Source organism: Falco rusticolus, chromosome 4 (genome assembly GCF_015220075.1).
Source record: "Falco rusticolus isolate bFalRus1 chromosome 4, bFalRus1.pri, whole genome shotgun sequence".
Taxonomy (NCBI): domain Eukaryota; kingdom Metazoa; phylum Chordata; class Aves; order Falconiformes; family Falconidae; genus Falco; species Falco rusticolus.
The window spans coordinates 94,604,213-94,632,173 of NC_051190.1; the positions used below are offsets into that span (position 1 = coordinate 94,604,213).

The 27,961-nt window shown below is 40.7% G+C and overlaps 1 protein-coding gene across 5 annotated transcripts in view; it reads right to left on the reverse strand.

Annotated features, from left to right (window-relative positions):
- ELMO1 (engulfment and cell motility 1) overlaps window positions 1–27,961 on the reverse strand; it is a 311,155-nt gene that overhangs the window by 94,335 nt on the left and 188,859 nt on the right. For all 5 annotated transcript variants that reach the window (XM_037385186.1, XM_037385188.1, XM_037385185.1 and 2 more), the window contains one exon: window positions 12,411–12,547. In XM_037385186.1, coding sequence (XP_037241083.1) covers window positions 12,411–12,547 — 137 coding nt within the window. The remainder of the gene's footprint in view (window positions 1–12,410; window positions 12,548–27,961) is intronic.

Consider the following 27,961-nt stretch of genomic DNA (forward strand, 5'->3'; position numbering starts at 1 on the left):
CCAACACAAAAACCCAACCACAAAATAACAAACACCCCCAAAACCAATCCACTAGTAGCCAAACATCGCTCTGCAATTGCTACACACATTGCCTGCTTTAAGCATTTGGGCTCAAATATGTTAACAAATTAATGTGGTTAAGACAAGTTACCATGTCAGCTGCAGTATTAGTTAGTGGTAAATATTTAGTAAAGCATACTTACCTAACTGTTAGCAAGAAGATTTTGAGGAAATGCTTTTGACCTCATATTTCTGCCAGAGCTTGAATGCCCCTGAGTAATAACAGTTCAGCTGTCAGAGCTAAGACAAGTTAGAACTGCTTTAAAGGGGTTACCACAGCTAATGGGGAAAGCCTGACTTCTTAAAAGTGGCTACTGCATCCATCCAAAGGATCTTTTGCACTTTCTTTAACATTAGAAAAAAATGTATGAGATTGGTTGATGCTGCATCTGTTTGTTTCAATGATGACTAATGATACAAATTACTGTTTCTCCCTGTTTCATACTGGATAAGAAAGTAGTTTTTACACATAAACCCACAGAATAATTCAGGTTGCTAGAAAGCTCTAGGCATCATCAAGTCCTGCAGACACAGCAGAACTAACCTCAAGCTTAAGTCAGGTTGCTCAGGGCCTTTGTCTGTGTGACTTTTGAGTTTGTCCAAGGATGAAGACTTCATAACCTCTACATATAACCTGTTCCAGTGTTGCACCAGTATCAGTAGTTGGGGTTTTTTTATCCTTACATCCTACCAGTTTCCTTCACTGCAACTTTTTTCTTCTTTTACTCTCTACTTCTGAGAAGGGTATGCATCTTCTCCACAGCTTCTTGTTCAGCTATGAAAGAAGGTACAAATGGATCAACCCTCCTCCCCCCCAGCCTTTTCCAGGATGAACAAATCTAGCTCCTTCGTGTTCCCCTTGAACAGCACATGTTCCACCTCCACTTAATCATCTTGGTGGCCCTTTGCTGGACTAGCTCCATTTCATCAATCTCTCCCCATTGCTGGGGCACAAAACTGGACACAGTCTTCCAGCTGCTGCATCACAAGTGCCAATCTGGGGGGAATAATCCCCTCCTTTGATCTGCTAGCTCTGCTTTAGCTAATGCAACCCAGCATGCAGTTAGTCCACATCACACAAGGGTGCACTGCTGATTCATGGTACTCATCAACACAGGCACCATCCTACAAGCAAACACCTACATTTATAATTGCAAAACATGAAATTAGTCTTTCTGAGTTCCCAGTTTGCATTGGCAATCACCCATCCTCAGCCTGCTGTGGTGCAGAAATTAATATCAAAGCCCTGGCCATCATAAAAATCAATACTAGATGCTGAAGTGTTACTCTAGTACTGAAATCAAGAAGTGTAGAGAAGGAAATTAGAATCATCAAATTCTTTCAAATGATAATAACTAGAGCAAATTGAGCAGCTATGAAACATCATGTTCTTTAGAGCTTAAAAGCAATAAAAAAACCCTAACCCATGCAAAGCTAAATAATTTTTATGGAGACAGTTTCTTTTCTCCACCAAGTAGAATTACCAGTTTAAAGATTTTGCTTTAGCTGGTACCCTAAGATTTCACACAGTGAAAGGCCATTTGGGCCATGTATATAACTGAAGCCATCTGCAAGCCACACACATACAATACCTTCTGCCGTAGGTTTATCTCGCAGATTGATGGAGATAGTTCTTTTCTCTAAGTAAATTAAACTTTGCATCCTACTATATATGGAATTAGGTTAGATAAAAGAATATCCAGTTTTCTGCCATCATTATTAAAATGTTGTATTTACGCTGTTACTCATTCAGGAAGATTTTTTTTTTTGTCCATATAACTACATTTTTAGGAATAAGAAACATGTCCATGCATGTAATTTTGATTTTACAATTCTAATGGTGTCCTTCAGATTTCTATTCCCATTGAAAACACACAGCTGCCTGTAACCCCCATCCATTCCGATATTCCACAACTTCAAAGGGTCTTTTCTGATCTCTTGACCCAAGATGTGGTCATTAGCACCCTCCCTTAAGACAGGTTGAAGCGCTGTATGATCCATGCTGTTACTCCAAGGAAAGGGGACAGGCAGAAGGAAAGACTAGGGAAATAAATCCTGTTGGAGGTCAGAGTATTGGAACAGGGAGAGAGGCTAAAGGAAGCTTCACTTAGAACACAGAGAAATCCAGTAAGATTTCTACATCCAGTCACTAGTTTATGTATGTGCTTTAAAAAAACCCAACAAAACAACAACAACAACCACCCCAAACAAAATCCAACCAAAAAAACCCCACCAAAACCCACATATAGGCCTTGAAATGCAGAGTATCAGTTATATGACAATCAGATTAATTCAGATTAAAAAAAAAAAAATAAAAAAAACACCAGGAAGAAAGCAGCCCTTTAACAACTTCCAAATCCCTAACTTACATTGAAAAGAGTTCTTGGAAGGAATCTGAAAATCTTGACAGCTATGAGATTACATCCTTCATCTCACACATCTGATTATACAAAAATAAGGATGTTCCATTTTCCTACTCGGTGACTTCTGAGATGTTATTTTCACTATGAAGCGCTGATCAATTGCTTCTGAAGAGGCTGACAATGTCATAATGATACAATGAGCTCTGCAGTTTCCTTTGGACACATGGTTAAGTACAACAAGAAGTTCTAGGAGACCTTTACTATTCAAGAAAAATGGATACAACAGCAATTTTTAAGTTCTTGCTGCTGTCGTTCTCATATCAGCAAAACAACAAAGATCATCCAGTCTCCCTGAGACAGAAAACTGATGCTTAAAATCTGAAGATACATCTCCAGAGAGAAAAATTAACATAAAGTTCAAACCATTCAAAGCTATTTCCCCAGATGCTTCCACTCTTCTAGATGCAGACTTGATATTCTTGATTCATGGACGGTTCTTGGACATTCCAGTTTCGTGGTCATGGCATGAATATTTTCAACCACCATGGCAAGATGTTTAATCAGCTGCACTAATCTTTTTCAGGGATTCTGACACAGAATTTGGTATTTGTTTCTTCACCTGTTTCTGGTGTTTGGGTTAATACACTTGCATGGTATCAAATCTCTTCATTATTCCTGGACTCAGCTTCTAAGGTGATATTCTTCAGCTTTTGTATGTATTACAAGGGGACTTGCTTCTCTGCTTGCCATGATCAACTTATTAAAGTAACCTGAGGAACTGGGAGAGAGGCTATTGATACATTATCTTTCAGTCATGAATAAATCCGCAACACTTTTTGTATGGCTATTCAAGTTGACAGTGCAGAGGTGAAAGGGCAAAGGAAAAAGGGCCTTACCACTTTTCTGAGGTACACACACCACTCTCAATCCTTCAGTAAGTTATTTTGCTTACAACGGAAAAGTGGCAGAACCCAAGTTCTCACGTCTGAGCTTCACTACTCTTCCTAAGGAACAAATGCCCCCACTCCAGTCTCAAGCCCAAATGTTCTGTGGGGCAAAACCTAACACTTCCTTCAGAAAGCACATGCTAAATCCCTCACCTCCCATCCTCCTCCATCTCCCACTCTCCCAGTCTCTGGGAACTTGAGGGCAGCCCACATTAGCACACCAAGGCCCGCTTTAACCTGTGATCACTGAAGAAAGCTCTGCGAACTAGTGGTGCTATCGCTGCCCTGCTGCCGGTGCCCAAGGCAGCCTATGGAAAGCCAGCAGAGGCAGGAACATCTGCTGGTCCCAACTGCACAGCGTGGACACAGCTTGAAGCAGCTGGCTTTTTGGAGGAGAGCCCATCCACACCCACGCACGCCTCTTCCTCTCACTCTGGCCCCCAGCACCCCTCCCCTCCCCTCCCCTATACCTCTATCACAGCCAGTCTCAATTTACACGGGTACATGAGGCAGCACGATCATTTTGTCAGATGCTGGTCAGTTGCCTTACCTGCTAAAAATAGAGCCACGCAGCAGCAGCGACTGACTGGCAAATGCCTTTTTAATGGTGACTGACATATTCGGTCAAGACAACACTCGAGATGTAAATTGCAAACAATGAAGGACATTTGTATAAGGACAGATGAGACGAAAACAACAAAGCACCCTGGCTTTGCTTATGAGACACATATGAAAGATTTCTGCTGCTCTTTTCAACCGTGGTGCTATTTAGATTACAATTACTTAAAGCAAACCAACAATAATACAAGCTCTTCTGCTACTCTGAGAGAGGCTATAAAAAATCTCATTGTCAGCTGCATCATTCATCACGATAACCTCATTTCAACCGAAACAAAATCTCCAAGACATGCCCCCACCCCTTCCCTTTATTTGCCTATAATAAGGTCTATAGTCTGGGGAGCTCTCGGGCTGAATTCCATGCATTGTGATTCACAAAATGAAAATCTGGTATTATATGCCCACTGACATTCACATCCGCAGCAATTCATGCAGCAAAAAGCCATATGCCATGCACCTCTGATTTAACTGTACTACAAAAACATATCCTAGAAAGAAGAAATAAAAATAGAGAGACAAGAGTGGTTCCTGAGACCTGATTATTATCCACACTTTAAGACAGGAATGACAAGGGCAACATCACAAACTATGCTGTTTTGGTGACAGTTCCAGTTAGGTTATATCATTTTCCTTAGCAACTAACACACTCTACATGCAAGTGAGGAATTCTTTCCCAGTGCAAAAGGTTTCTACAGAGTACAAAAAAGTGGTTAGCACAGATAACCTACGCTCAGTGTTTCTCCTCTGGTTATCAGGCTTTCCACTCAGTCATCTTTTTGAAGGCTGAGGTGTTTATTGGTTTGATCAGCACCCACTGAGATGAAAATGAAGAGCGCTTTGAAAATACAAAGTACCAACAGTTTTAAAAATTGCCATCTCCAGGGTGTTAAGCAGACCCGTATGCATTCTACAGAAACACACAGACTTCATTAGAAAGCTGGAACATAAAATGCACTCTGGCAATGACGGCGAGGATTTTCACAAATAAGAGATTTCATTGTTGAAACCAACAGTGAATTTCAGCACTGGGGAAAGGATAAGAAACCAGTTTCTGACTAAGGAAATGATCATACTAAAAATATTTTTTTCTTTTTTTTTCTTCTTCTTTTTGTCGTAACAGATTTTTGCTGAGACACCCCTTCCTTTCCTTGCTTTTTGCTTGAAAAATCAATTTCTGTCTTAGTGTACCCATCCTGGCATACAAATGGACAGAATTTCAGCTTTAAAATGCTTTTTCTTTTATTCCTATGCCCTCCATGAAATCATTGCATATGTGATCACTGGAGAAGGACGGTTCAGCTGGGATAATAACTAGTTGTGACCCTGCTACAAAAGACTTTTGAAGCCTTCTGGCAAAGGCAGAAAATAGTAAAGATACTATTTTTAATGAAAAAACCTCTTAGAAGGAGAAAAATACCTCATACGCTGCAAAGTGCAGGGAAAGGGCAAGTGTTGCTCCTTACTGCTTCATTATCTAGCCTAAGTACTTATATTTCACAAATTAATTTTTAAAATGTGTTTGCATTCTTGACAATGCTAGTTAAAACTGAAAAATTTTCAAAAGGAAGCAACCAACTAGATTTAAAAATGCAATACTCTTGTTCAGTTCCTTGGAGCTTGACAGTCCCAACCTTTGGGGTATGAATATTTAATTTTTACAGACCGATGCCTCAGTATGTAGAAGGCCTAATCTTCAGCATCTTAAACATCCCTTCTCAGGTTCCTGCAGCCAGAAGCAGCAGACTAGTAATAAACTGGCTTTGACAAACGCAGTGGGACACATTTGGAGATCTGATGGGTGTAGATAAATGCACAGAGACAGAGAAGACTAAGCAGAGCCATTCCTAAATGAGCAGCCAGTGAAGGAGTAAACTTGCAATATCCAGGCCACAAAAATCACAGAGGGAACACCGACCAAATGCTAGTGAAAGGTCTTAAACAGGCTCTCCCTACATCACATTAATGGTGGCTGCTAATGGAATAGATCCGACAACCTTCCTGTACCCAAACTATGCTCTTCTGGGAGATTCCCATTGTATTTGGAGGGTATTGTTTTTCTTCAGTGAAAAAGTCACATTTTCTGTGTAAGCTATGCAGCAGACTTGCAAAATGTTAATTGCTATACTTTTTTTTTTTTATAAATTCATGCATTTCACAATTAATGATACAATATATTTATAGCAATTATCTGTTTCCAATAAAAGTTAATAAAGTGTTAATGGCCTCAGGTGTGAAAATATGGAATTTAATTTGTGCTAATCTGCCTAAGCCTGGGGAATACTGAATTCATTCTATGTGAGAATAATTTATTTGCAGTATCCCTGACTGATATAAACAAAGCATTGCCAAGGGAAAGTGCAATAAAGCTAACAGAGAGGTGCAATCATTCCACTAGCCCAGCATTTCCCACAGGTAAAATGCAAACAGAACAGCCTTCCAAAAGCTTCTCTCAAAAGAAGTTAAATTCATCTGCTTCAGATTGGTGAAAAAATGCCCATAAGAAATAATAAATGCTTTGGAGAACATTGTGAAAAGCTATTTATCATCCCTTTCCCTTCTTATCATTGAAAGGAAAAGCAGGTGACAGACAAATTTACAGACTGACCAAAGGATTTTACTTTCAAGTCTGTTTGAATTAATGTTTCTCCTGTTCGAGTCTTTCATGCTCCAGAAGCTATCATTTGCCACCCTCCTCCAAGCATCCCTGTGAGGGGGTGGGAAAGAGGGGCACAGACACAGAGCAAAGCACCACCTCTGGAGCTGCTGCTGCAACCTGGAGCTGTGATGGTGTGATGGAGGAGACTGGAGCAGCCATACATCCCAGTTCTGCTTTTGGCCCTGCCACTGCTTCACTGCCAAGGCATTTGGGCTCTGGGTGCCTTCGTCTCCTCCCTGTAAAATGGGGTTTATCAAGATTCGGCCAACTCTGCAATGAGCAGAAAAGTGCAGAATATTGTTAGAGCCACTAGAGAAGATCACTTGAGCATGCTAGAAGACCCGCTCCTCCTCTGGGTGTGCAGCAAAGCCCTGCCGCTTCCAGGTCAGGCATGGAGTTGCCATGGCAAGGACTAGCCCTAGGACAGCAAGGTTGCAGCCGGGGGGACATTTTGGACAGGATCTGCGCGCAGTCTGCACCTGGAGTCTCCCCAGTCTGCAGAGCACCCAGCAAAGCTGGTGACAGCTCCTCTGCTGCATTGCTGCTCTGACCCTTTCCAAATATACCTCTATACCTTTGCTTCCTTATAGGTGACTCACATTATCTGATAGTGGTGTTGACTCACAACATGCTTCCACACAAAACACCACTCACACAACTACGCTCCTTTAAAGCCTGCCTTGAACACCTAGTCATATTTTGAACCTAGCCTTACACAATTATTCATCCTACAGCTGCTGAAAGTGTGACAACACTAGAAAAGCTGAGAAACCTGTGGCATGGCACCTCCAAACTGTCAGCGAACAAGGAAATAGTATTTTTCATTTTTATGTTATGCTTGGTTACCTTTTCTGTTATCTTGTCAGCGAGCAAAGAAAAATGTTCACAGGGTCTGAGCATGAGCAATAAACATCTTTTGTGGTTATCGAATGCCTCAGTGTTTGCTTTGCTATTTAATTACAGGACTCACGTAGGGCATTTATTGTTTGCATCTACTGCCACTGTGAACAATGTCTACTCTACTGATTACCACACAAGACTGTTATGCGTATACCTGTCAGTGACGTTTATTATCATCTTGCTGAGCAGACCCTACTCCTGCACGGGGATCCAGTGCAGCAGCTTGGTGTGGCACTGAAATAGCCAGATACCACAAGTGCTCAGGGTACCCAGGTCTTCCACTGTGAAATGAATGCTAGCTTTGCCAAAATGCTGAAACCTGAGGGTTTGGGGGTTTCCAAGATTGTTTTTTTTATTACAAAATACATTTTCATAGAACATTTAAAAGCTGGTGCTTTATACTATGATGATCTCAAACACAGCCAGAGGGCAAAATAAATTAACTTCTCAGTAATGAGAAAAATGCATCAGTAACGTCATTAGCCAGCCTCGTCCCACTTTTCTATCCCTTAAACCTGTAGTTTCAGTGAATGCAGTAGATTTTGATTCCAAGTGACATACACCACAGGACTTTCAAAGTTTTTGAGTTCTGGCATCCCCTACTTAACTTTAGCCATGTTGAAATGATAATCCGTGTCTTGTTATGATTAGCCATTTTTGGCCATCTCAAAACCTAAAACCATGCAATTACACTAATAAAAGCAGCTATCATTGTGTTCGTTCTCTACAAAGCAGCTTCAAAACCTTGGTAGGTGAATCAAATAACATCATCTTTTTCCTTCCACACTGGGACTACAAGCAGAAATTTTTATTCTTAATGGTTATTTTAAGATGGCACTAGACTAGGCACAGAATTAGCAAATTGTTCATATTGTTCTGCAGGTCTAATAACACAAGCTATGGCTGGCCTTGCAATTAAAATAATCTGTTTGCTCACCCTTTCTCCTATTAGCATGTGAACTTCAAACGTACAAAAAGCACCAGACTGAAATCTCTGGAGACCAGAGGTAAGACGATAATTTTGTCCCCTACATAATGTCCTATCTGTGGTCTCACAAGAAACAATATGTGTATTTTACAAGAAGATCACTAAAAAGATAGTGATCTCAACGTAAATGCTCATTAGGGCAACACAGGTGCATTTACTTAAGTACAACTAGTGGGGATCAACAAAAAAATTTCCATTGGGCATACGCTTTCATTTGGCCCCATGGAGAGAATTTTACAGTGGGGTAGTTACCTTGAATTCTACCTACCATCGTGCTAAAAATAAACAAAAATTCCCCAACCAATTTAAGTACAACTTAGTCTGTGTGACAGCAGGGCCCGATTACGCCGAGCAGAGTGTAGGTGGTCCCTGCATGAGGGAAAACTGACTGATGGGCACGTATTGAAATGGGCAGGCTGGTGATGAGAGTTTCTAGATGCTAGAGTGCGAGATAACTCAGTTCAGGTTTCTTACAGTCAACACTGACTCCAAAAATCAATACACAATAGTTTCTTCTGCTGCAATAAAACATCTATGATTATGTAAAGCTCTGAGACAAGATTATGTTTTCGAAGTCTTAAACCATGCTGTCTGCTGACAAATGACTGTGGAGGACAGAGCTTGTAAAGTGTCCTTTGATCATCTGTAGGCTCAAAGAAAAACAAAAAGGTTTAAAATGGAATTGTTGCCGCTTGCATGTCTCGTCTATCCAACTGCATCTTAATTTTGCTAGAAAACTCACCAAGACATGAATTATGTATGCCTTAAAATGTTATAAAGGCATAACATAAGCTTAGCTGCCTGACTGAATTATTCTATTCAGACACCTACCCATATATTGAGAGACTGTAAAGAAGGTTTTAGGTCTGACAGTATCATACTATCACCGTAGAGGTCCAAGGAGTTTTTCTAATCCAAGAGTTGACAAAAGGCATCACTTTTAATGAATGAGAATTGGAGAGAGAAAGAAAGAGATCATAAATGTTTTACTAAAACACCATAAAATTGTTCCAACTATGAGTAAAGTGCTGTTTTATTTTGTTTTTAAGCTTTAAAAATGAACAGACCTATATGAGAACTTCACAACATGAATTGAAGAACTATGATGGCACAGTATGTCATTTTGTCATCAAAAGAAAGACTTAATCTGTGGCTTAAAAAAACCTTGAGAACAGGCACTAAGACCTGAGGGGAAGTATTCAAACACCTCACTTATTTTATCACTTGCCATTCTCCAATGCAAGAGATGAGAAAATAAATCTCTACATGTGCACAGAGACCTCCTACAGCCCTTCAACACACAAGCTATTGTGATTAATTAAAAGTTTAAAATTAAATAAAAAGCTCCTTTTCTTCAATTATGATTAAAGATCAAAGGAAGTGGATTAGCTTTCTAGCAGAATCTCCAGGTCTCAAGAGATACCATCCAATATACTGAGAGTATCCAATTTTGTTTTGGAGGTTTTGCGGGAGGAAGGGAAGAAGGTAGAAAATGGCAGGTGGTAGTAAACCATAGCAAAGTGGCATTTCATACATTACCATGACAATCAAGTTATTGAAACTGAAATATAATAACAGTGGATTAAAAGACATTTTTTTCACAGCAACTAAGCTATTACATCTTTTGAGGTCTGTTTTCTTTCTGTCCACTCCTGAAAGTATGGGCTGAATGCTCCCTAGGTCCACATGGCCTTTGCCTGCCAAGCTTTCAAAACTGACCGCATAGAGATGGGTACCCTTAGCACACAGGGAAGATGCAAAAAGAGTACTTACATGCTGTGACCACCAAATTCTCTTGCCAGGTAAGGATTAAAAACACTGTTGTGTAGTTTGGTAAAGCCATCAGCTCTGGCAGCTGTCACCCACCAACCAGATGGGTAAACCTTGGGTACCACTATATAACATATCATCCCCCACAAATCCAGAAGTGCTTCATAAGCCCACACAACCACACAGTTTGCTTCACTCACAGATCCCTTCAGACATTTATCAGCTGAGTAATGCACATCACCACCACATGTCATTTGAAGTGGATAAGAGCACAAAAATCTCCTTATGACTAAAAGAAAGGATTTAGATAAGCAGAACATAATTACGGAACTGTTAGAAATGAGTTGCAAGAGTTTAGTATTCCCCCCCTTTACAAAAAGTTACAAAATCAAGAGTGATTTCTGCAGGCAGAGATCCTGGGTTCATCTCTCATACGCCACAGTGCCTCTCCAGACAAAAATCCTGGCAGGGCAATGGCAAATGTTTCAGATTTGCCCCATGGTTAAGAATCTCCTATGTCCTCAATAACACACACAGTAGGACCTACTGCCCACCTTACTGAACCTGAAAATGCTGCTGGGTGAAGTTCCAGGATTTTCAGTAACAGAAAACACAAACAGCAAACTAGTCAGATCAGAGAAGAAGCTACCTGATATTCTGTGCAGCTCCACAGCAATGCCTAACACTGAAAAGTAAATTTGTTTTCTTTTTAGGGTGATCTGGGCTGTTGCCAGAAACTGGACCATTCTCTTCCTGAATCCCCTAGGATTACTAATAATATTCCAGTTCAAGTTGTGAGAAATCATGCACACAAATCCTTCTTCTACTGAGACAGAAGGCCTGTAATAGACAATTGTACATTAATTTATTTAAAACAACCACATATTATGTAGCCGTCTTAAAAAAGTTGTTGCGCTTCATTTTAGGTTTCTACACTGTTCAGTGAATTATCTTCCTGTTGCTTCTTCTGTGCTCCTGGATCATTACATAAGAGAAGCATGTCAGAAATTCCATGTGAGAACAAGCCTTTAGGTCATCCAGCTACACCACACATTTTGGATTTCCCTTGTCTCTTTTGTCAGGGCTTTGGTACCGCTGCCTACTCTCTTACCTAAAAGAACTCAACAAAGGTTATTCTGCATTCTGTCCTAAGGATTCACCATCACTCTACAGTAGAAAATGGACATTTAGACCACTTCAATAATAGACGGTTCCAATTAGAAGTTAGGCATGATCATTCTTACTAGATCTCACATAACATCTGAGTCTGGTGAAGTCACCAGAGCACTTGTATGGTACACGCTGACACAGTGCATCAGTCTCACTTTTCATTCTCAGCCCACAGCTCTATAACCAACATATCTCAGGGTGAGAGGCTCAAGATGCAGTCAAAGGATCCCAATGAAGACAAGCATGCCAGCTGGCCACAAAAGCATGAGTTTGTCATTCTTACAAAATGCCAAAGATCCTGTTCAGCTTCATGGTAGATTAGAGTTAAAATAGGATGTCTAGAGACCATTAAGACAGAAGTCTCGTTCTCCATAGCTTTGCTGAGGATCAGGAAATTGGCTGAAACCTCCAGAAATCTGTCTTATAACAAAAAAAGGTGTAATACTGAGGAGGTTTTTTGGTTGGATTTTTGTTTGTTTGGTTTGAGTTTTGTGTTTTAACAGGCCAAACTGCACAGCACTTTGTCAGGATTGTGTCCACTCTTGAATATTTTATCACTTTAGTGCTCACATGAAAAAGGGATGCACAGAATTATCACTGCAGTACTCTCTTTGCATTATTTACAACCTCGGCGGCTGCAGCACTTCAGCATAATATTGCTAACATAAAAAGGCAGAATTCCCCCTCAAGCCAGGTTTTTAGTTTCACAGTCTGCAGTGCAACATGATTGAAAAAGGTCTATGCACCTCTCTTATACCTCCTATCCCCTACCCCCACTTTTTTAAATGCTGGCGCTCTGATGTGCAAAGAATCTGAACAGATAAAACTCCACAGCATTCAGCAGATGGGGATTAGTAAATCCCTGTGCCTCTAGGGAAGAATACATAGCCTTGTTTCACCATCCTGCCCAGTTATTTCCACCCCACCCTTTTTCTTGCCTTGTTAAAGTCCTCTGAAGTTGCCCTCATTTCCTTCCATGTCTTGTTCAAGAGCTGAATGCAGATACAGAAGAACTCCTCAAACGATCTGTCATGGGTGAAGAACATGGGATGGAAATCGTTGCAGGTCTCACTGGCTGAAAACAGAAAAACAAGGGGGGGTGTGTGTGTGGAATAAAACACGTACAGGCAGTAGCTTCAAAAAAACCCCATAAAATACAAGCAGCCACAAAACCTTGTGATTTAGAAGAATCCCAGTTCTAATAGCAAAGGATGTCAGAACATTATCCTAAAAAGTCAGCCTTGACCTACAGTCTTAAAGACAATGAAAGATGGTATAGAGCCTGTCTGCAGGAGACCAACAGCAACAACAAGAGGAAGCAACTACCTGTTTGCCTGAATTTTCTCTCAATAGGTGTTTTGTTTGTGCCAGGTTGTGTTGTTCAGGCCAGGGCGAAGAGACACAAGGAAGAAGCACAAGTCCCCTCATCAAAACATCAGTCTTCCCCACTGCTAACAGCATGTACCTTACTACATGCTGAGAACCAAACCTCAAACCCCATCAGTCACAAAATAGTATTAGATCAATGTACACACTGAAATGTGAAGCTCTGCTGACACAGCAGATGATCTACCATATTGTACATGGATATACCACAGAGGTAAACACAGAAATCTAGACAGACATATAGATGAGAATGGAACGGATTAAATTTGTCCTTTGAAAATAACTGAAAACAAAAGAAATGGCTCTTCTATTGTCTGTCGCTTATCTAAGGTGGAAGAAAAAAAAAAACAACAAACCACCAACAAACCAAAATGCAAACTTCCTTTTTAAACCAATACTGGCTTTAAGGAAGGAAAAAAAATAAAAGAATATTATAATGATGTTCCCCAAAAGGAAAAGTACAGTTTGGCAAGACTGCTGTGAATCTCCTTGATCAAAGAATGGATTTTCAAAAACTAAAGGCTGAAGCGATGCTGACCTGTGGGCACATCTGAGCAACCTGGGAACAGAAGGGGCTTTCTCCAAGTCCTGAAAGAGATCCTTAAACCCTGACATGACTTGCAGGACCTCAGTAGGTTGCACATTTTCGTTCTTAAAAAAATAACAAAAAATGTCAAGTTGACTAAGCCTTTCTTATATACCCAGTCCCCAAATCTCTCAGCTTCAGCTTTCACTTCTGCATGAGTGTTCCTTTGGATTTTTCCAGCAGTCACTCACGTGCCTATACAGCAGCATCTTTCCTTACTTCAAGATCAAATAGCCACTGCTTAGGCAAGCTTCCTCCTCTGCAAGAACAGCAGAATTATCGAGTATTGGGATAAATCACCCTTTTCCTTAGGCTGGCTCAGTCTGACATCTGCTTTCTCTCAGTGGATGGAGAAATTAGAATTAAGACTCTTTGCAGGAGAATGTGCATGGCTCAGGCAGTCTGACTCCCTGCAGCAGCTGCAAACACTTTGTCCTGGTACCTCTCCTAGCCACAAACCCACCCTTTCAGCATGTTTAGTTACCTCTGCTGGAGCAGTGGCTCTGCCATAGGGACCTGAGTTGTACTTAGAAGCACCTGAACCCTTAAAGAAAAAGCCTTTCTGACCTTTCCCAACATGCAGTATTCCAATTATAAGGCATAACTCTGAAACTTAATTGTAAATTTGAAGCTTAATTTTAACATCAGATTTACTAAAAGCTAATCAATTCCTCAGCTACGCAGCGAGAATGAGAGTTAATTTTGGAGCACAGGTTTCATTCTAATCAAGTAAACTCCATTTACTTCAAAGGATGTGCAGTCAAGGGGGAATTAGTTAAAGCAGAAACCTATATTTGTGAGGCCAAATTCATTCCCTTTAAAAGAATAAAATGCCTCAGGCATGATTTTCAGAGCACCTTCAGCTTCCATTCATTCTACTGGAGCTGCAAGAGCTCAGCACTTCCAATGATCAGACCTTCAGCCTGTAATAATGTCAGAGACACAACAGAACAGAATCTCAGAGGCCACTTGTCTTTAAGTCATGAAATACTGTAATGATGAGAGGAAATAAAATAACACCAAGCAGAAGAATGTAGCCGGTACCTTCGCTGTATAAATCACAGCACAAAACAAGGCAATAACACTCCACACGTACTGGTCTTTCTGATTGTCCTCAGAGCCTGAGCTTATCACTGTTCCTGCCCATAAAAATCAATAAATCAAAATTAATGGAAAGGCTAGGGATTCTCAGAAACTTGATCATCAGTTCTAACTCATGCTCTGTATGATAATCAGCCTCAAACTACTACATTAACTGTTCTGCATGCAGAATCAGAGGTGCTACCCCCCTCCCCCCTTTTTATAAGTAGGCAACATACTGTGTTTTATGCCTTTCCAGGTTGAAAATGAAATTCTAAAAATCACTGTTATTGATATAAATGGAGAAAGTTGGGCCTGTTGCAAAGCAGGTTCAATGTCTTAAAGTGCAAAACAAATCCTAAAAAAAATTCTAAACCAAATGGTAAACAGCTTCCTCTCAATTCCCATTCAGCATCCAGATAATAGAGAAGGAAAAAAAATTCCATACTTCACTTCAAATGTAGCTTTTTGTATGTCTTAAAAATCTATCCAGAACAATACAATTAAATGGAAAAATCAGAAAGGAAGCACATCAGGGGTGCTTACATTGTAGCCTATCTACAGGCTGCAGCTCAGGTCATGTCTATGTTCTGCTCAAAGTGGTAAGTATCTAATGAAAGACAACCCTTGCCCTGATACTTTCTTTCTCCCTTCGACAGGTAAGATGAGGACGAAGGAAAAGGCAAAGCTGTGTTACTAGTGGTTTCTAGACCACAGTAAGACCGAGTCACAACCTGTGATCTTACCCCACCCTCTCCAGCTCCAATTCAGCACCTCCCATATCAGAGCACTGCCTGTCTCTGCGGAGTGGGAAAATTCAGAGGCTGATCAGTTCTACTTATTAAAAATTTCTTGGATTTATTTTTTCACTAACTTGTAAATTGACTAGTTCTAAACTGAAACAGAAGTCCAGCATTGGATAATTTTGAGACCTTCTATGTAACAGCTGCATGCAAAATTCCTGCCCTTAAGCCCAGCGCTCTCTAACCTTCATTTTCACAAGCAGGGACTAACCACATTTATAACCACAGAAAAAACCACACATGGCTGCAACACAAGGACACAAATCATCGTGATTATTTAATAACATCATCAAGTTTTAATTACGCCTCTGTGAGATCACCTTCGAAAGGCAAGTCACAGATGTCTGGCCTACATAAATCAGGTGAAGATCTTGTTGATTTTCCTTTCTTGGCACAGTTCTCAGAGCTGTAGATCAACATGCCACCTCTCAGTATTCAAGTAGTCCTTCAAGCTTCTAGCTGATCTATAGCTGTGACTTTGAGGAAGAAGCTTAGTTCATTTCTCATCATAAATTGCACTGGCAAAAAAAAAGAGCTAATTTCTACCTGAGAGTTTATGTGGTTCCTTCAGTGTATATATTTAGTGTCTACCCAACACAATTTTGCCTGTCAGTTCATTGTCTATATTACAACAAAGACATTCAAGCATCCCAGTCTGTTTGAGCGGTAAACAGATTTGATCTGTTATGTTGTTCCTTTGTGGATTAGTAGAAAACAACAAGAAAAAGAAAACAAATAGAGAAAGAAGAAAAGACATACCTTCACTTTCCACCCCATCTCTAAATGCCCTTTTCCATGAGAAACAACATCATCGGGACTGAATTTCTTTTAGCTGCGTCAGGAACGTTAGGTATTTGCATATTTGCATAAGCCTGTCTTGGAAGGGCACAGATTACATGATGATGTTTCAATAACTGACTTGAAGTACAAGAGATGTATAATTTCAAAGTTGCTGTGGTGAACTGAATACAAACAACAAGGATTGCTGCATTCAAGACAGACTCCAGGAAAGGACAAGTGCACGAGATCAGACACCAGTCAGGTGTGTCACCTCACTGTCCAAACCGGTATGAACAAAAGGCCACCAGTTCAACACAAGCTGGTTGATAGCTGGAAGTGCTGATTATATCTTTCCCTCACCTTAAAAAGTAGGCTATGTGTAGAGATCTATAAATAGTTTCCAGTTGGAAAGGGGAAAAAATATTATTTTTTTATCTTAGAATTTATTTTGTGCAATACTTGGAAGCGACACAGAGATAACCTTCTCCTCCTCCCAAAGCTAAAACAGCAGACAGAAACACAGTAATACACCTCTCTAGGCAAGGTACTGTCCTTGATCTTAAAACATCTCTGCTTTCTTCCTGATTCTGCTAAGCTATGTTGATAAGATACTCATCCCTCACCATGTCTTTAAAGTGGCATATGGTCAATCTGACCTCCCTTGTAAAGTTCTCGAATTTAAGAAATTAAATAGGTTGTACTGGTGTGAAAGCAAAATAATAAATAGCCATATCTATCATGAAGAGGAATGTTTGAAATTAGGAACCACCCAACCCCTTATTTTCAAAATCCATTCGTGATGTTAATGGGGGACAAGCTGAAGTGATTTAAACAGTCATTTTTCTGTAAATTTAAGGCTTGGACCCATCACACTGGGAATGCACATGAAAGACAATTTACTAATCACAGAGGAGCCGCCTCATTCATGGATGTCAGCCATGTACAACTGGTCTACAAAATGCAACTAGAATAGATTTGATTAAGTAGATAATAAATAAAAGTGTTAACGGGGCTGTGTATTCTCAAATATTTCAAAAGCAGGCAGGCAGCTTAAATCAATCAAATTACTCAGGCAGCCATATAAATGTGCTCACCTGGTGTTAATACTGTCACACATGAAGGGACAGACACCTGTGGTGAGGAATAAGACCCTGTTCTGGGGGTGGTATTAACAGATCCTGTGCACCCTGAAACCCATAGCAAGAAAAGCAGCCTGAAATTGCATCAGCACAATTTTGAGATGAGGGAAGCAGTGATGCAGAGCCCTAGGAAACTGGTTTGCAAAGTTCCAGGGAGAAAGGGGTTCAACAGCATCTCCCTGTCTGAAAGGTACCTGGGATCCATGAGATCTTCAGAGAGATCTGTGTTTTCTGTTACTGAGCTGCTGCTTAATTCTGGGTGAGTCATTTATCCCCTCTGTTGTTTTCCCCACTTTCACAGGATGGAGATGACAATATTTGGTCAGAGAGGAGGCGGGTGGAAAGATCTATTGCACTTTCTGAAGTGCAGCAAGATCCACAAATGAAAGGTGCAATATGGACCTTGGAAATACCATCTCCACTTGGCACGGCCTTCTCTGGGATTATTATTTGCCAATAACAGAACACAACTGAAGAGCAACTAATTCTCACTAGTTCTCAGAAGCAGCAGCACTGTAATTTCTGCTCTCCCTGAAGGTGCAATACAGTAAAAATAACTACTGCCATGACCATTTTTATATATGCAATCAAAACTTCTCTCAGTAACACACAGAGTATATAAGAAAAAGTGCACCTAATACTTCAGAAATACAGCAATTGCCAAGTTACCTACACCACTGATCCCTGTAGTCTGCTAGCAATAATTTGGGAGAAAACCTTTGGCTACCTTTCTGGCATGTGATAGGGAAACAGTGTAATTTAAGGCAAAGAAGGTCACTAGCGATGGCAGTGCAGTAATGAAGTAGTAATATTGCTGCCAGTCATGTAATTTTCTTTCCTAAGGAACAGTGCTGTTTAGAAGACTCAACTGGTATTAGAACAAAAGTCACTCATCCTTTTTACTTTGATTGAGAGAGTAAGATACAAACAACTAAGCTTCAAGACATAGCAAAACAATGCAAAAAGCTAAGCTGCATTTGCAATCTAGGTGAATTACGTGAAGATTTTGTTCCACCTACTTTGAAACAAGAAGGGAATAAGGAAGCACACTGCATCACTGAACTGTGCAAGATGTGCCACTGGTTTCCTCAGGGGTGTAGGCACATGTGTATGTCTCAGAGAATGTCATCCCAGACCATGATATCAGGAGTGAATCCGTAATTCAAAATTCCAGCACCAAAGTAGCATACACACAATTACTTGGGAAAGCAATAAGGTGATCATGTGAAGTAGGGCAAAAATGCCCCCTCCCTTAACATGGTATATAGCATTTCCAGAGCACCAACATTACCCAGCAATATATAGCGACAAAAGACCTTCAACAACTTACTTTACCTGATCACATATTTAGATGGAATAGAAATGATACGAAATTGCTAAACATGTGGCAAAACTACCAACTCAAACTCCTCATAAAGACATAAGGTAACAGCATTTCTCTGAATTGACAAGACTTCTCATTAGGGGAGCTATAGAGGGAAACTGGAAAAAAAGTACACATGGAAGGCTTCCTACAGTCTGTAAGCTTTCCTTTTTCAAGGCTGAGAATAAATTTCACTATGCAATGAAAAACAAGGATTCCACAAAGCCTCAAGCCTGATGAGACAGGCAGGACTAGGATGTTTATGGCACATGCAACCCCAAACCTCTTCACTAACTTACCCGGATTCACTTTGAAGATGACTGCTTGCTGTGTCAGGAACACACCTCCCTTCCCCAAGATACCATCAAGTAAAGGAGCCATGATTTAAAAATCCACTTCTCTCACTGTCCCAAATAAAACTGGTGGAAGACGAACCCTGACTATTGCAGCATAATTCAATAAAGCCCCACACTCATCACTACCAACAGACCCAGCAGTTTAGAGCTGGCATCTGTGCTACATCCATAAGGAAGGGGCTGAAGAACCATACCCAGGCAGACTCACCCTGCCACATCCAGAGCTGATGGTGAACTAAGAAGCTAATGAAGCCAGTAGTGCCCATGCAAGCAGGCTGACTTTGTAAAGATAAGCCCTTTTGCACCTCTCAGTAAACACGGAGACTTCGCTGCACCTCTCCTACTTAGAATGGACCTGAAGACTGAACATTGTGATTTGGAAATGCAAACAAAAGGCCAAAGTGCAAAGTCAGAAGAGTTACTAAAAAAGCTCTTCTATGCAACAAGGAAATGACAGAGATTACAAAGAGTCGGCATCATGCTGATAAGGGTTCCCCATGTCTTTCAAAAGCAGCCTATTTTTATTTGTGATAAAACAGGTGCCAGATATGAATAACTCTGAACTGCCTCTACAATGTGTCACAGGACACTGTTGGGCAAACAGGAAAGTACTCTGCTTCCCTCTTCACTCCTCCACTACTCCCAGAATAAAAAAAAACCCCAGTGATCAATAACAATAAGAAAGGGCAGTTTTAAAACCTGATGTATAAACTGGAGTTCATTTTCAGAGGTGAGGGAGCACTTCATTAGAATTAGTCATGCACTTCTAGGAAAAAAACTCCTTAAGAGTGGAAAAGGTATCAAGAAACAGGAGCTTGCATTTGTCATATCAAAAGGAATGTCTTTTGTGAGAAATAAAAAATAATTAAAAAAAGACATAGATCTGCATTTATACTCCAACATATTTACGGTATCCTTGAATAACAATATAGAATCATAGAATCATTTAGGTTGGAAAAGACCTTTAATATCACCAGAATGTTAACTGATTAATGTGCTAAATTTGCTTAGGGACTATGAAGTCTTTATGGTCACTTCTAGTAAATATATAGAATAAGAAGGAATTACACATTTAAAGCAGAATCTACAGAAGCTTGTTTAACAAGTAAACATACTATGCAAAACCTTCTTACAAAAGACAACACTGCTGCTCTGCCAGGTTCCTGACACCTTGCAAAGCACACAAGGCAATGATGGCTACATGAAAGCTTAAAAAAACCCACCACAAACCCAACACACCCCCCACCCCCACACATAGAAAAGCATTTCTGACAATTTCTAAGCCCACAGACTGTCTACTTGAAGTCCAACTGACACAGATAGTGGCACTGACAGAAGGCCAGCTAAGCTCAGACCTATCAAGGGAAGCACCTTATCACATCTGTTACGCGTTGATACCCTCATCCCTTCCCTCTTACATCCCTTCTCTCCTAAGCCCTCAGAGAAACAAGTCTTAACTCTTATCTCCAGACAGATCAGGAAGAATGACAGTAGCAATGGGGGAGGTAGATATTCTCAGCATTTATAAAGAGCAGCATAAAGGCAGTCACTTACACTGCGTAACCGCTCGTTTTAGTTCTACACCCATTGGCAAAGTTTATTGCTAAATGCTGTACTCTGGCACATTCTCTATTAACTGTTGCAGCACTGCAGACCCAGAACACTGAGGGCTGGAGTCAGAAGTTGCTGGCTGCAGAACTGGACGCTCACTGTGCTTGTGCGTCTCCTTGATGTCCCTTCCAACAAGCACTGCACTGCGAAACTACCTCTTGTGGCAGGATTGCTGACTTTTCAATTCCTTCTGACTGTTTTGGAGAGCACCAGCTTAGCACTTCTCCTCCTGAAGGGATTCTTGCTGAAAAGCACACTCTTCCCTCTAATTACTCATTTTCTTTATTAGGAAGTTACGTAGACTGCATTATAGGTTATAGCTCATGCCTCTCCACAGACCACCTGTGAGATACTTCATCAAGAATATACTCTGGTTGCCATTTGAAATACAGACCATGCTGTTTCGATTCACAAGTGAGGAGCTGTCACTGAAAACTAATTCTGCTTTAAATAGGCTGGCTAGGGCTCCATCTGTAAGAAAACTTTAAGAGGCCTATAAAAACCTGCAGGAAAACCACTGCAAACAGTAACCCGGGAAGCCTGCAGATTTTTTTACGTCCTTCCTTGTTACTTAAGCAGTTACCATTGCCCTTTCCTTCACATGCATCTCCTCATTAAAATCGGATGTTTAAAATCATAGCATGAAGAAATGGTGTGGTCATTGTGTAAGACAGCTAGTGGAAAAAACCATATTTTTTTTCGGTATTTGATCTTACAAGTGAGCAACAGCGGGAGAACTGCAAGGAAGAAAAACAAATGAGCAGATGGAGAAGCCAACAAACCAGCAGTCAAGCCAGGAAGGAAAAAAATCTTTCCTGGTACCATGTCATTCGCCTATTAGAAAAAAAGGGTACAACTGAATTACCCATGCAGACCTGGCACAGACAAGCCACAAACCCTCTGTACTTACCATTAGAGGCATCCGTGTATGAGATGCCTCCTTTGGTGCACTTCTGTGACAGGCTGTTAGGTTACCTTTAATGCCCCCATGGTGGGGTATGAGGCAGGCTGGCTGCCTGATACCTCTGCCTGACCAGCCAGGCTAGCTCCCAAAGTGCAAAAGCTGGGAGGACAAATGACCTGTTATCTAGAAACCGAGTAACACAGCTAAACTTACGCTAGCTCCTCTGCCATCACAGAAAAGGCAACAGCAGTACTCTAAATTCGAGCACTTGCTTTGAATCAATCCCGGATATACTCAAAATGCCAAACAAGGTAACAGACGGAGATGTGGGGCAAGATGACATCAGTATCAATAAAAAAAGTGATTTCTTGTGATGAAGGTGAAGGCATTCACTATATCACGCATCCTACAGTGATGGCAGCTGATCTTTCATGTTAGATCTGGTTCTGAACAGTGCTGAAACTATATTGCTTGCTCAGAACCAGAAGATGCACACCTACTAGGTTTCCTTGACTTCTTTGAAAACATGTGCAGTACCACCACTACTCCTACACTCCCTGTAGAACAACTCACCTTAGCAATAACACCTCTTCACCTTCCCCTTCTGAATCCCTACGGATTTGTGTACCTCCTTTAAAATACTTGTATTCATACACACACGTGCCAAATTGCCAAAGAACTTTTTTTCTCCGCCTTTGTGAAAGTAAAACGTGAGAAAGAAGAAACCAGCCACTGGATACAAGTCTGCACAGGCAAAATCCTGTGCGATATACCCCAGGCTGCGAATACCCTGCCATGTCTATAGTCCACCTGCTATGCCACTGTTGGTCTGCCATGGGCAACCAGCAGAGCCACGCGAGGCAGTAACAACCTAGTGATCTGTGGGGAAATGCAAATCTTCCCTCTCCTTATGCACTCGGTCACTACTGGAACCCAGTTGGACTTGCTGAGACAAAGGTCATTAACTCCCTGTGAAAACTGCATCTTAGTTATCTAATCACAACCACTTAAATTGTTTTCTCCCCCTACAAATTGTCTTAATCTGTAAATTATGCTTTTAACTATCTGGGCTAGAGTCCCAAACTCAGACTGGCAGAACAAAAATAAAACTGCTGAAGCATACTCTTTTAACATAGACCAAACTGAGTAATTGCTACTCACAAAAAGGGAACACAGTGATGTGGTAGGGTGCAAACTGCTCAGGAAACACTGAATCTCAGTACTTGTTAGTATATTTATCCGAGATCATCACCGTAATGCACTGTGTAAGCGCCAAGCATCTTGAAATGGTTTTGTGAACATTATTCAATCTCTAGAAGGACATTGGTCAACAATAACTCTTCAGATGCCAAGCTTAACCTCTTGAAAGGCAAGCAGAAAATCAAGTTAATTAGACCACAGGCTTAACAAGAGAAGCTATTTAAACAACACACTTCTAAGTAGCACATTCAGCCCATAAGCTACTCTAGTGGAGTTTTTCACTTCATACACAAATACGAACCAAGCTGTTTGATACTATGACTGCCAGAGGGTAGTTTTGCATAGGTAAAACTACTGTCATGAAAAGTTATGTTTTAGAAATATTTAATTAGGCTGCAATACTGCCCTAGTTTACATTATTGCTCTTCTTTATAAGCTGAAACATTAAACCAGCATTTCAGTCATACCACTGTAAAAAAAACCCAACCCAACCCAACCAAAAAACCATTGTATTTTAGTCTGAGAAACAGGTCTCTTGTTTAAAAGTATTTTAGAGAGTGCAAACATTTTAAAATTAATTCCTGCTCTATATCCTGGGGCATTTGCATTGTATAACAACAGACATAATTCACTATAACCCCAAAGCTTTTAGTTTATACAGAAGCTTAGAGAATCCCCTAGTTCAGGGATAAGTGAAGCAGTGCAGGTTCTCTCCTCACAATGCTTGGTGTAAAAAGCCCTTGAGATAAATGAAGCCAACGTGTGGGAGGCTTGGAGAGGAAAGACGCCCAGAAAACACATTAAGACTTGCTGAGGTCACGTCTCTGTAAACTATCAGAATCAGGACAATAAGGAGGAAATTTGGTCTACACTGTGTCATCTCTGGTGTTAGTAACTGCTCAGTATTCCCTTGTAGCTTGTTCCATTACTTATCTAGTCTAGTTTTGTTGCTGTCATTGTTATTTGATATAGATTTTCTCTTTTGTATTGTAAATCTGCTATTTGTTTTGTCCTTGTTGACTATGAGAACTGTATAAAGTAATTTTTACATCATGCCTTGAGGCTCCTGAGGATATCTTTTCTATCACTTTATTCCACCCTGACCATGAGTAATTGTCTTAATTTTTCCTTAAGGGTCTTATTTTCCCAAGTGTATTATCACTTACTCCAGAAATATGTCTGTATGCATGAGAATCACAGAATAGTGACATAAAAAGATGAAAATAATTATTTCTCAGAACTAACAAAATAAATAAATAAAACACAGGCAAACCCCTTCAGCTGAAACGTCTCTGTTGGACTACGACTGTACTTGAAAAAAGAGCTAAGCTAACCTTAGAAATTCTCTCCTATTACTCCCATTACAGACACTTAGCAATTTCAGACAGGAAAAATGAAATTCATCTCATACAAGACCTCTCTTCACTTCTGCATTTCAGTTGAAAATTAGTTCTCAAAATTTAGGATTATTGCTTGGCTGTTTTTTTACAAAGCATTATCCCAGTCATGTCTCAAGAGATGCTGCATATGAGGCAAGTGTATTAGCCTTGCTTTTGTTAAAATAAACTGATTCATAACACAGGCTAAACAATATAAATTCATCTGAAAAAAATACCATCATGCCCTCAGAAAATATTCTTCCATTCTCTTGACTGAATCTTATCAGCTGTGACATTAGTATGTATGGGTTATTAGCATCTATTTAAAAATTGTGAAGTAATACATTTGGAAAAGGAAAGTGTTCCCCAATCTACTGTGACAAGTTACAGAAGTAACATTACAAAGGACCCATCAAGAAACAACTGAGATTTCAAATGCCTTTTTGGAGAAATAGCTAAACTTCTCTATCACCAATAGGACAGATTAGAAATGTCAGTTTCAAAATTACTAAGGCAAAAGAAGCACCAGATTGGCTTTATGAGAAAAATGAACATCAACTCCTTCCGATTTAAACTTGAGAAAAGTAGTAGAAACTTTTCTTATAGTAGATGAAATTCAGCAGCAAGAAATTTTTCCCAGAACAGAATTGAAGAGTCTGAATTTAAGCCATTCTAAACATCTGTGTTTTCGGGTTTTTTTGTTGTTGTTGTTGTTTTTTTTTCTTTTTTTGTTGCTTTTGTGTGTGTGGTTTTTTTTTTTAAACTGAATCCCAACTCAATTCATTATTCAGAAATTCCTGTTGAGCCTGAACTGGCACAGACTTAGAAAATGCATTGCTCTTGGCAGCTCAGGGTAATGGCTCAACTAAAGCTGGAACCCCACTGTCCCCAGCCAGGACTTGTTGATTTTGAGGAACTAAAACCTGGTCAGCACAAATATTTCTGCTCCTGCTGGAGATCACTCACAGCCAAGCAGCTCCACGTGTCCACAGACTTAGCAGGAGTGGGGTAAGAGACCTTTACTTTTCCTTCCTTATGAGTTTCTGTCTCTCGCTGCCCAAATGTAGCATTACTACCAGTCTCGCCTCCACTGGCACAGTGCAATTCTTCTCTGGCTCTCGGGTCCCAGCGGGCAGAGCTGGGGGAGCGAGGGGGGCTGGTGAGAAGCTGGAGCTCCGTGAGAGGGGCAGCCCCTGGTGCCGCAGTCCCAGAAGCAGCAGCGATGGCACCTGAGGCAGCGCTGCTCCCGCTGCCGCAGCCCCACAGGGACCCCGGCGGGACACCTACTGCTCCCCTGCTCCACATGGCCTCTGCTAACACCGAACCACAGTGGCCTCAGGTAGCCCATGAGCTCAAACTAGAACTGATTCATAATGGACTCAACCACTTTCTCCTTGCATTACCCGTTTAGTAATTTATTTTAGAGAAGGCCAGCACCTCCTCGCACAACACAAGGGGTTTCACTGTTCCTGAGTCGATTTAACAGGAAGCTGAAAAGCTTACGGACTTCTTTCTTTTCCCTTCTCATGCCTGAAAGGCATGAGGGAAATTTCTTTGAAAGTAAAATCAGCACAGTCGAGGTTTTTTAGATGTAAGTTCAAACAGTGAGAGGTTTTTGACAATGCCCAGCTGAAGCAGGTCACAAAGGTCCTCGTGAACCACGGCCAGAGCGCAGGAGGCACTTGTGCCACCTCCCAGAAGGAACAGCACAGGCCCAGCTGGGGGCACGAAGCCCTCCGGGTAATGGTGCGTCTCTGCGCTGGAGGCCTCCTGCGGCACGTGGCCTGGCCCTCCCTGGGCCCAGACATTGGACAGCAACGGACCCCAGTCGTGTCATGCTGACAGTTCGGCCCCCGTCAATGCTTTTGGTGTTTAAATGTGTCAACAGCCACAGCTCCTTCATGCTGTCATAAAGGCTTTAAGTCTTAAAGAAGCTTAAGTTGTCCCAGCTGCCCACATGAAGGTACCCCAATTCTGTGCCAAATTCGTAAAGTCCCTGCAAGAGAATCTGCTTTATGTTAAATATCCCCTTTTTGAAATCATGTCCCTTCCTTGACCAGAAATGGGAATTCTGTCTCCATCTCATGGAGCCTTTCCCTGCCGTCCTACATGTGGCCTTGCGAGTACAGCAGGTATTTAATAAATCTGTCATCTGAGAAGAATATGAAAGCAAACGCAAGGCTTATACTTAAAAAAGGGAGGAGGAAAAGGTGAAATTGGTTGTCAGGGCTGTCCTCAGAAGCAGCCAAAGCTTCTGAACAAATTTTGAAGGAAAGTAAGTAAAAACATACTGAGGTGAATAGACTAAAATAAATATTGCACAGGCTTACCAAGAAGAGATTAAGTCTGATTCATCTAATCTTCTTTGACAAAATAAATATTGTTTCTCATGGGTGAAATGTGGTGGACTTTATCTGTACAGCAGACAGATTAGTTGTCCTGCATCTGACTTGTTTTAAGAAAAAAAATAAATGATATAACACTGTGTGCCAGGCAGAGAATCAGTAATTCATCTGGAGAAAATGGGATTTGATACAAGAATCGGTGAGGTGGGTGAGATGCTGGCCACACATGGAAATGGCAAAAAGAAAAGGGGAGCTATCAAGCTAAGAGTAGTATTACTGGAATTTCTCAAGTCAGTCTCGGACTTTGGGTTTTTCATTAAAGGCATTGGCACAACATCTAGGAGTACCTCCACACGATTTGCTGGAGCCCAAAGCTGGTGGCACTGCTGATGGTATCCTAGAGGAAGATGAAAGGAAGGACTTTGAGACCCAGAGATATCAGGATGGTATGACACTGAAGAGTGTGAAAGAGTTTGAGTAGTAAAAAGGATCTCTGCTCTAATCTGAGACTCATCAGTTATTAAAAAACAGCAGAGAAAAAGTCACCCTGTATACAGAGCTGTCAGTGTGACAAAAGTCCCAAGAAAAGCAACAGTAATCCTAAAACACAATCAGTGAGAAATTTCTAGGACAGGTAGTGAAACATTAAAAACATGACATGAGGCACCGGTAGTACATAAACTGGAATAACGCCTGCAGTACTGGTCACCCATACACCAGATAGGGGGACTTAAATGTGCAAGGAAGGAAAGGCTCCTAAAATGGTCAGCAAATGGAGAATGGTATTGGAATGGACTGAAATGACTATGCTGATCTAACCTAGCAGAATGAAGGCTGAAATGAAATAGTACAAATACATGGGGGATGGGAGAGTAGCAGAAAAAGGAGAGCTATTAGATAAAGAAGAAAGTTGGCACAAAGATAAGCAGGTTTAAAATAACTCTGATTATATTTAGGATGGACATTGAAAGGTTTCCAACCCTCACATGCATGAAAAGAGCACTAATTAGTATAAAGATAGTTCAATAAATCCGTGAATGGGAATATATGATGTGGCTACCTGCAACGATCCAGTTCTAACCCCTCATTTTCAGTTCTGCTTTTACATCATTAAGCCCAGGCCAGCTACCCTTTAGTGACTGGCTATTACATTGCTGCATCGATTATTTTTGACCTTAATTTGACTAATGTTGATTTAACTAAATGTACAATAAGAAAACTTACTGACCATAAAATTACTCACAAAAAAACTTCCAACTTCCAAGAAATAGAAGTTACTCATTCTGCACAGCACCAGAAATCCTTTTTACTTAAAATGTTGTCATTCTTTACTGGAAACTAAACCGCACTAATGATGGTGTTATATCATCAGTCAGACCAAGCATTAGAGAACTCGAGGACAATTCAAAATATTTCAACAATCATTATGACATGGTTGCCTTAACGAATAATAATTGCTTCCATTTATAAACGCACAAAATGAGAAAGTAAACCGAGGATTGTGCCCGGCACTCATACACTCTTTCCAACAGTTTCATAACTATTACAAATACTGCA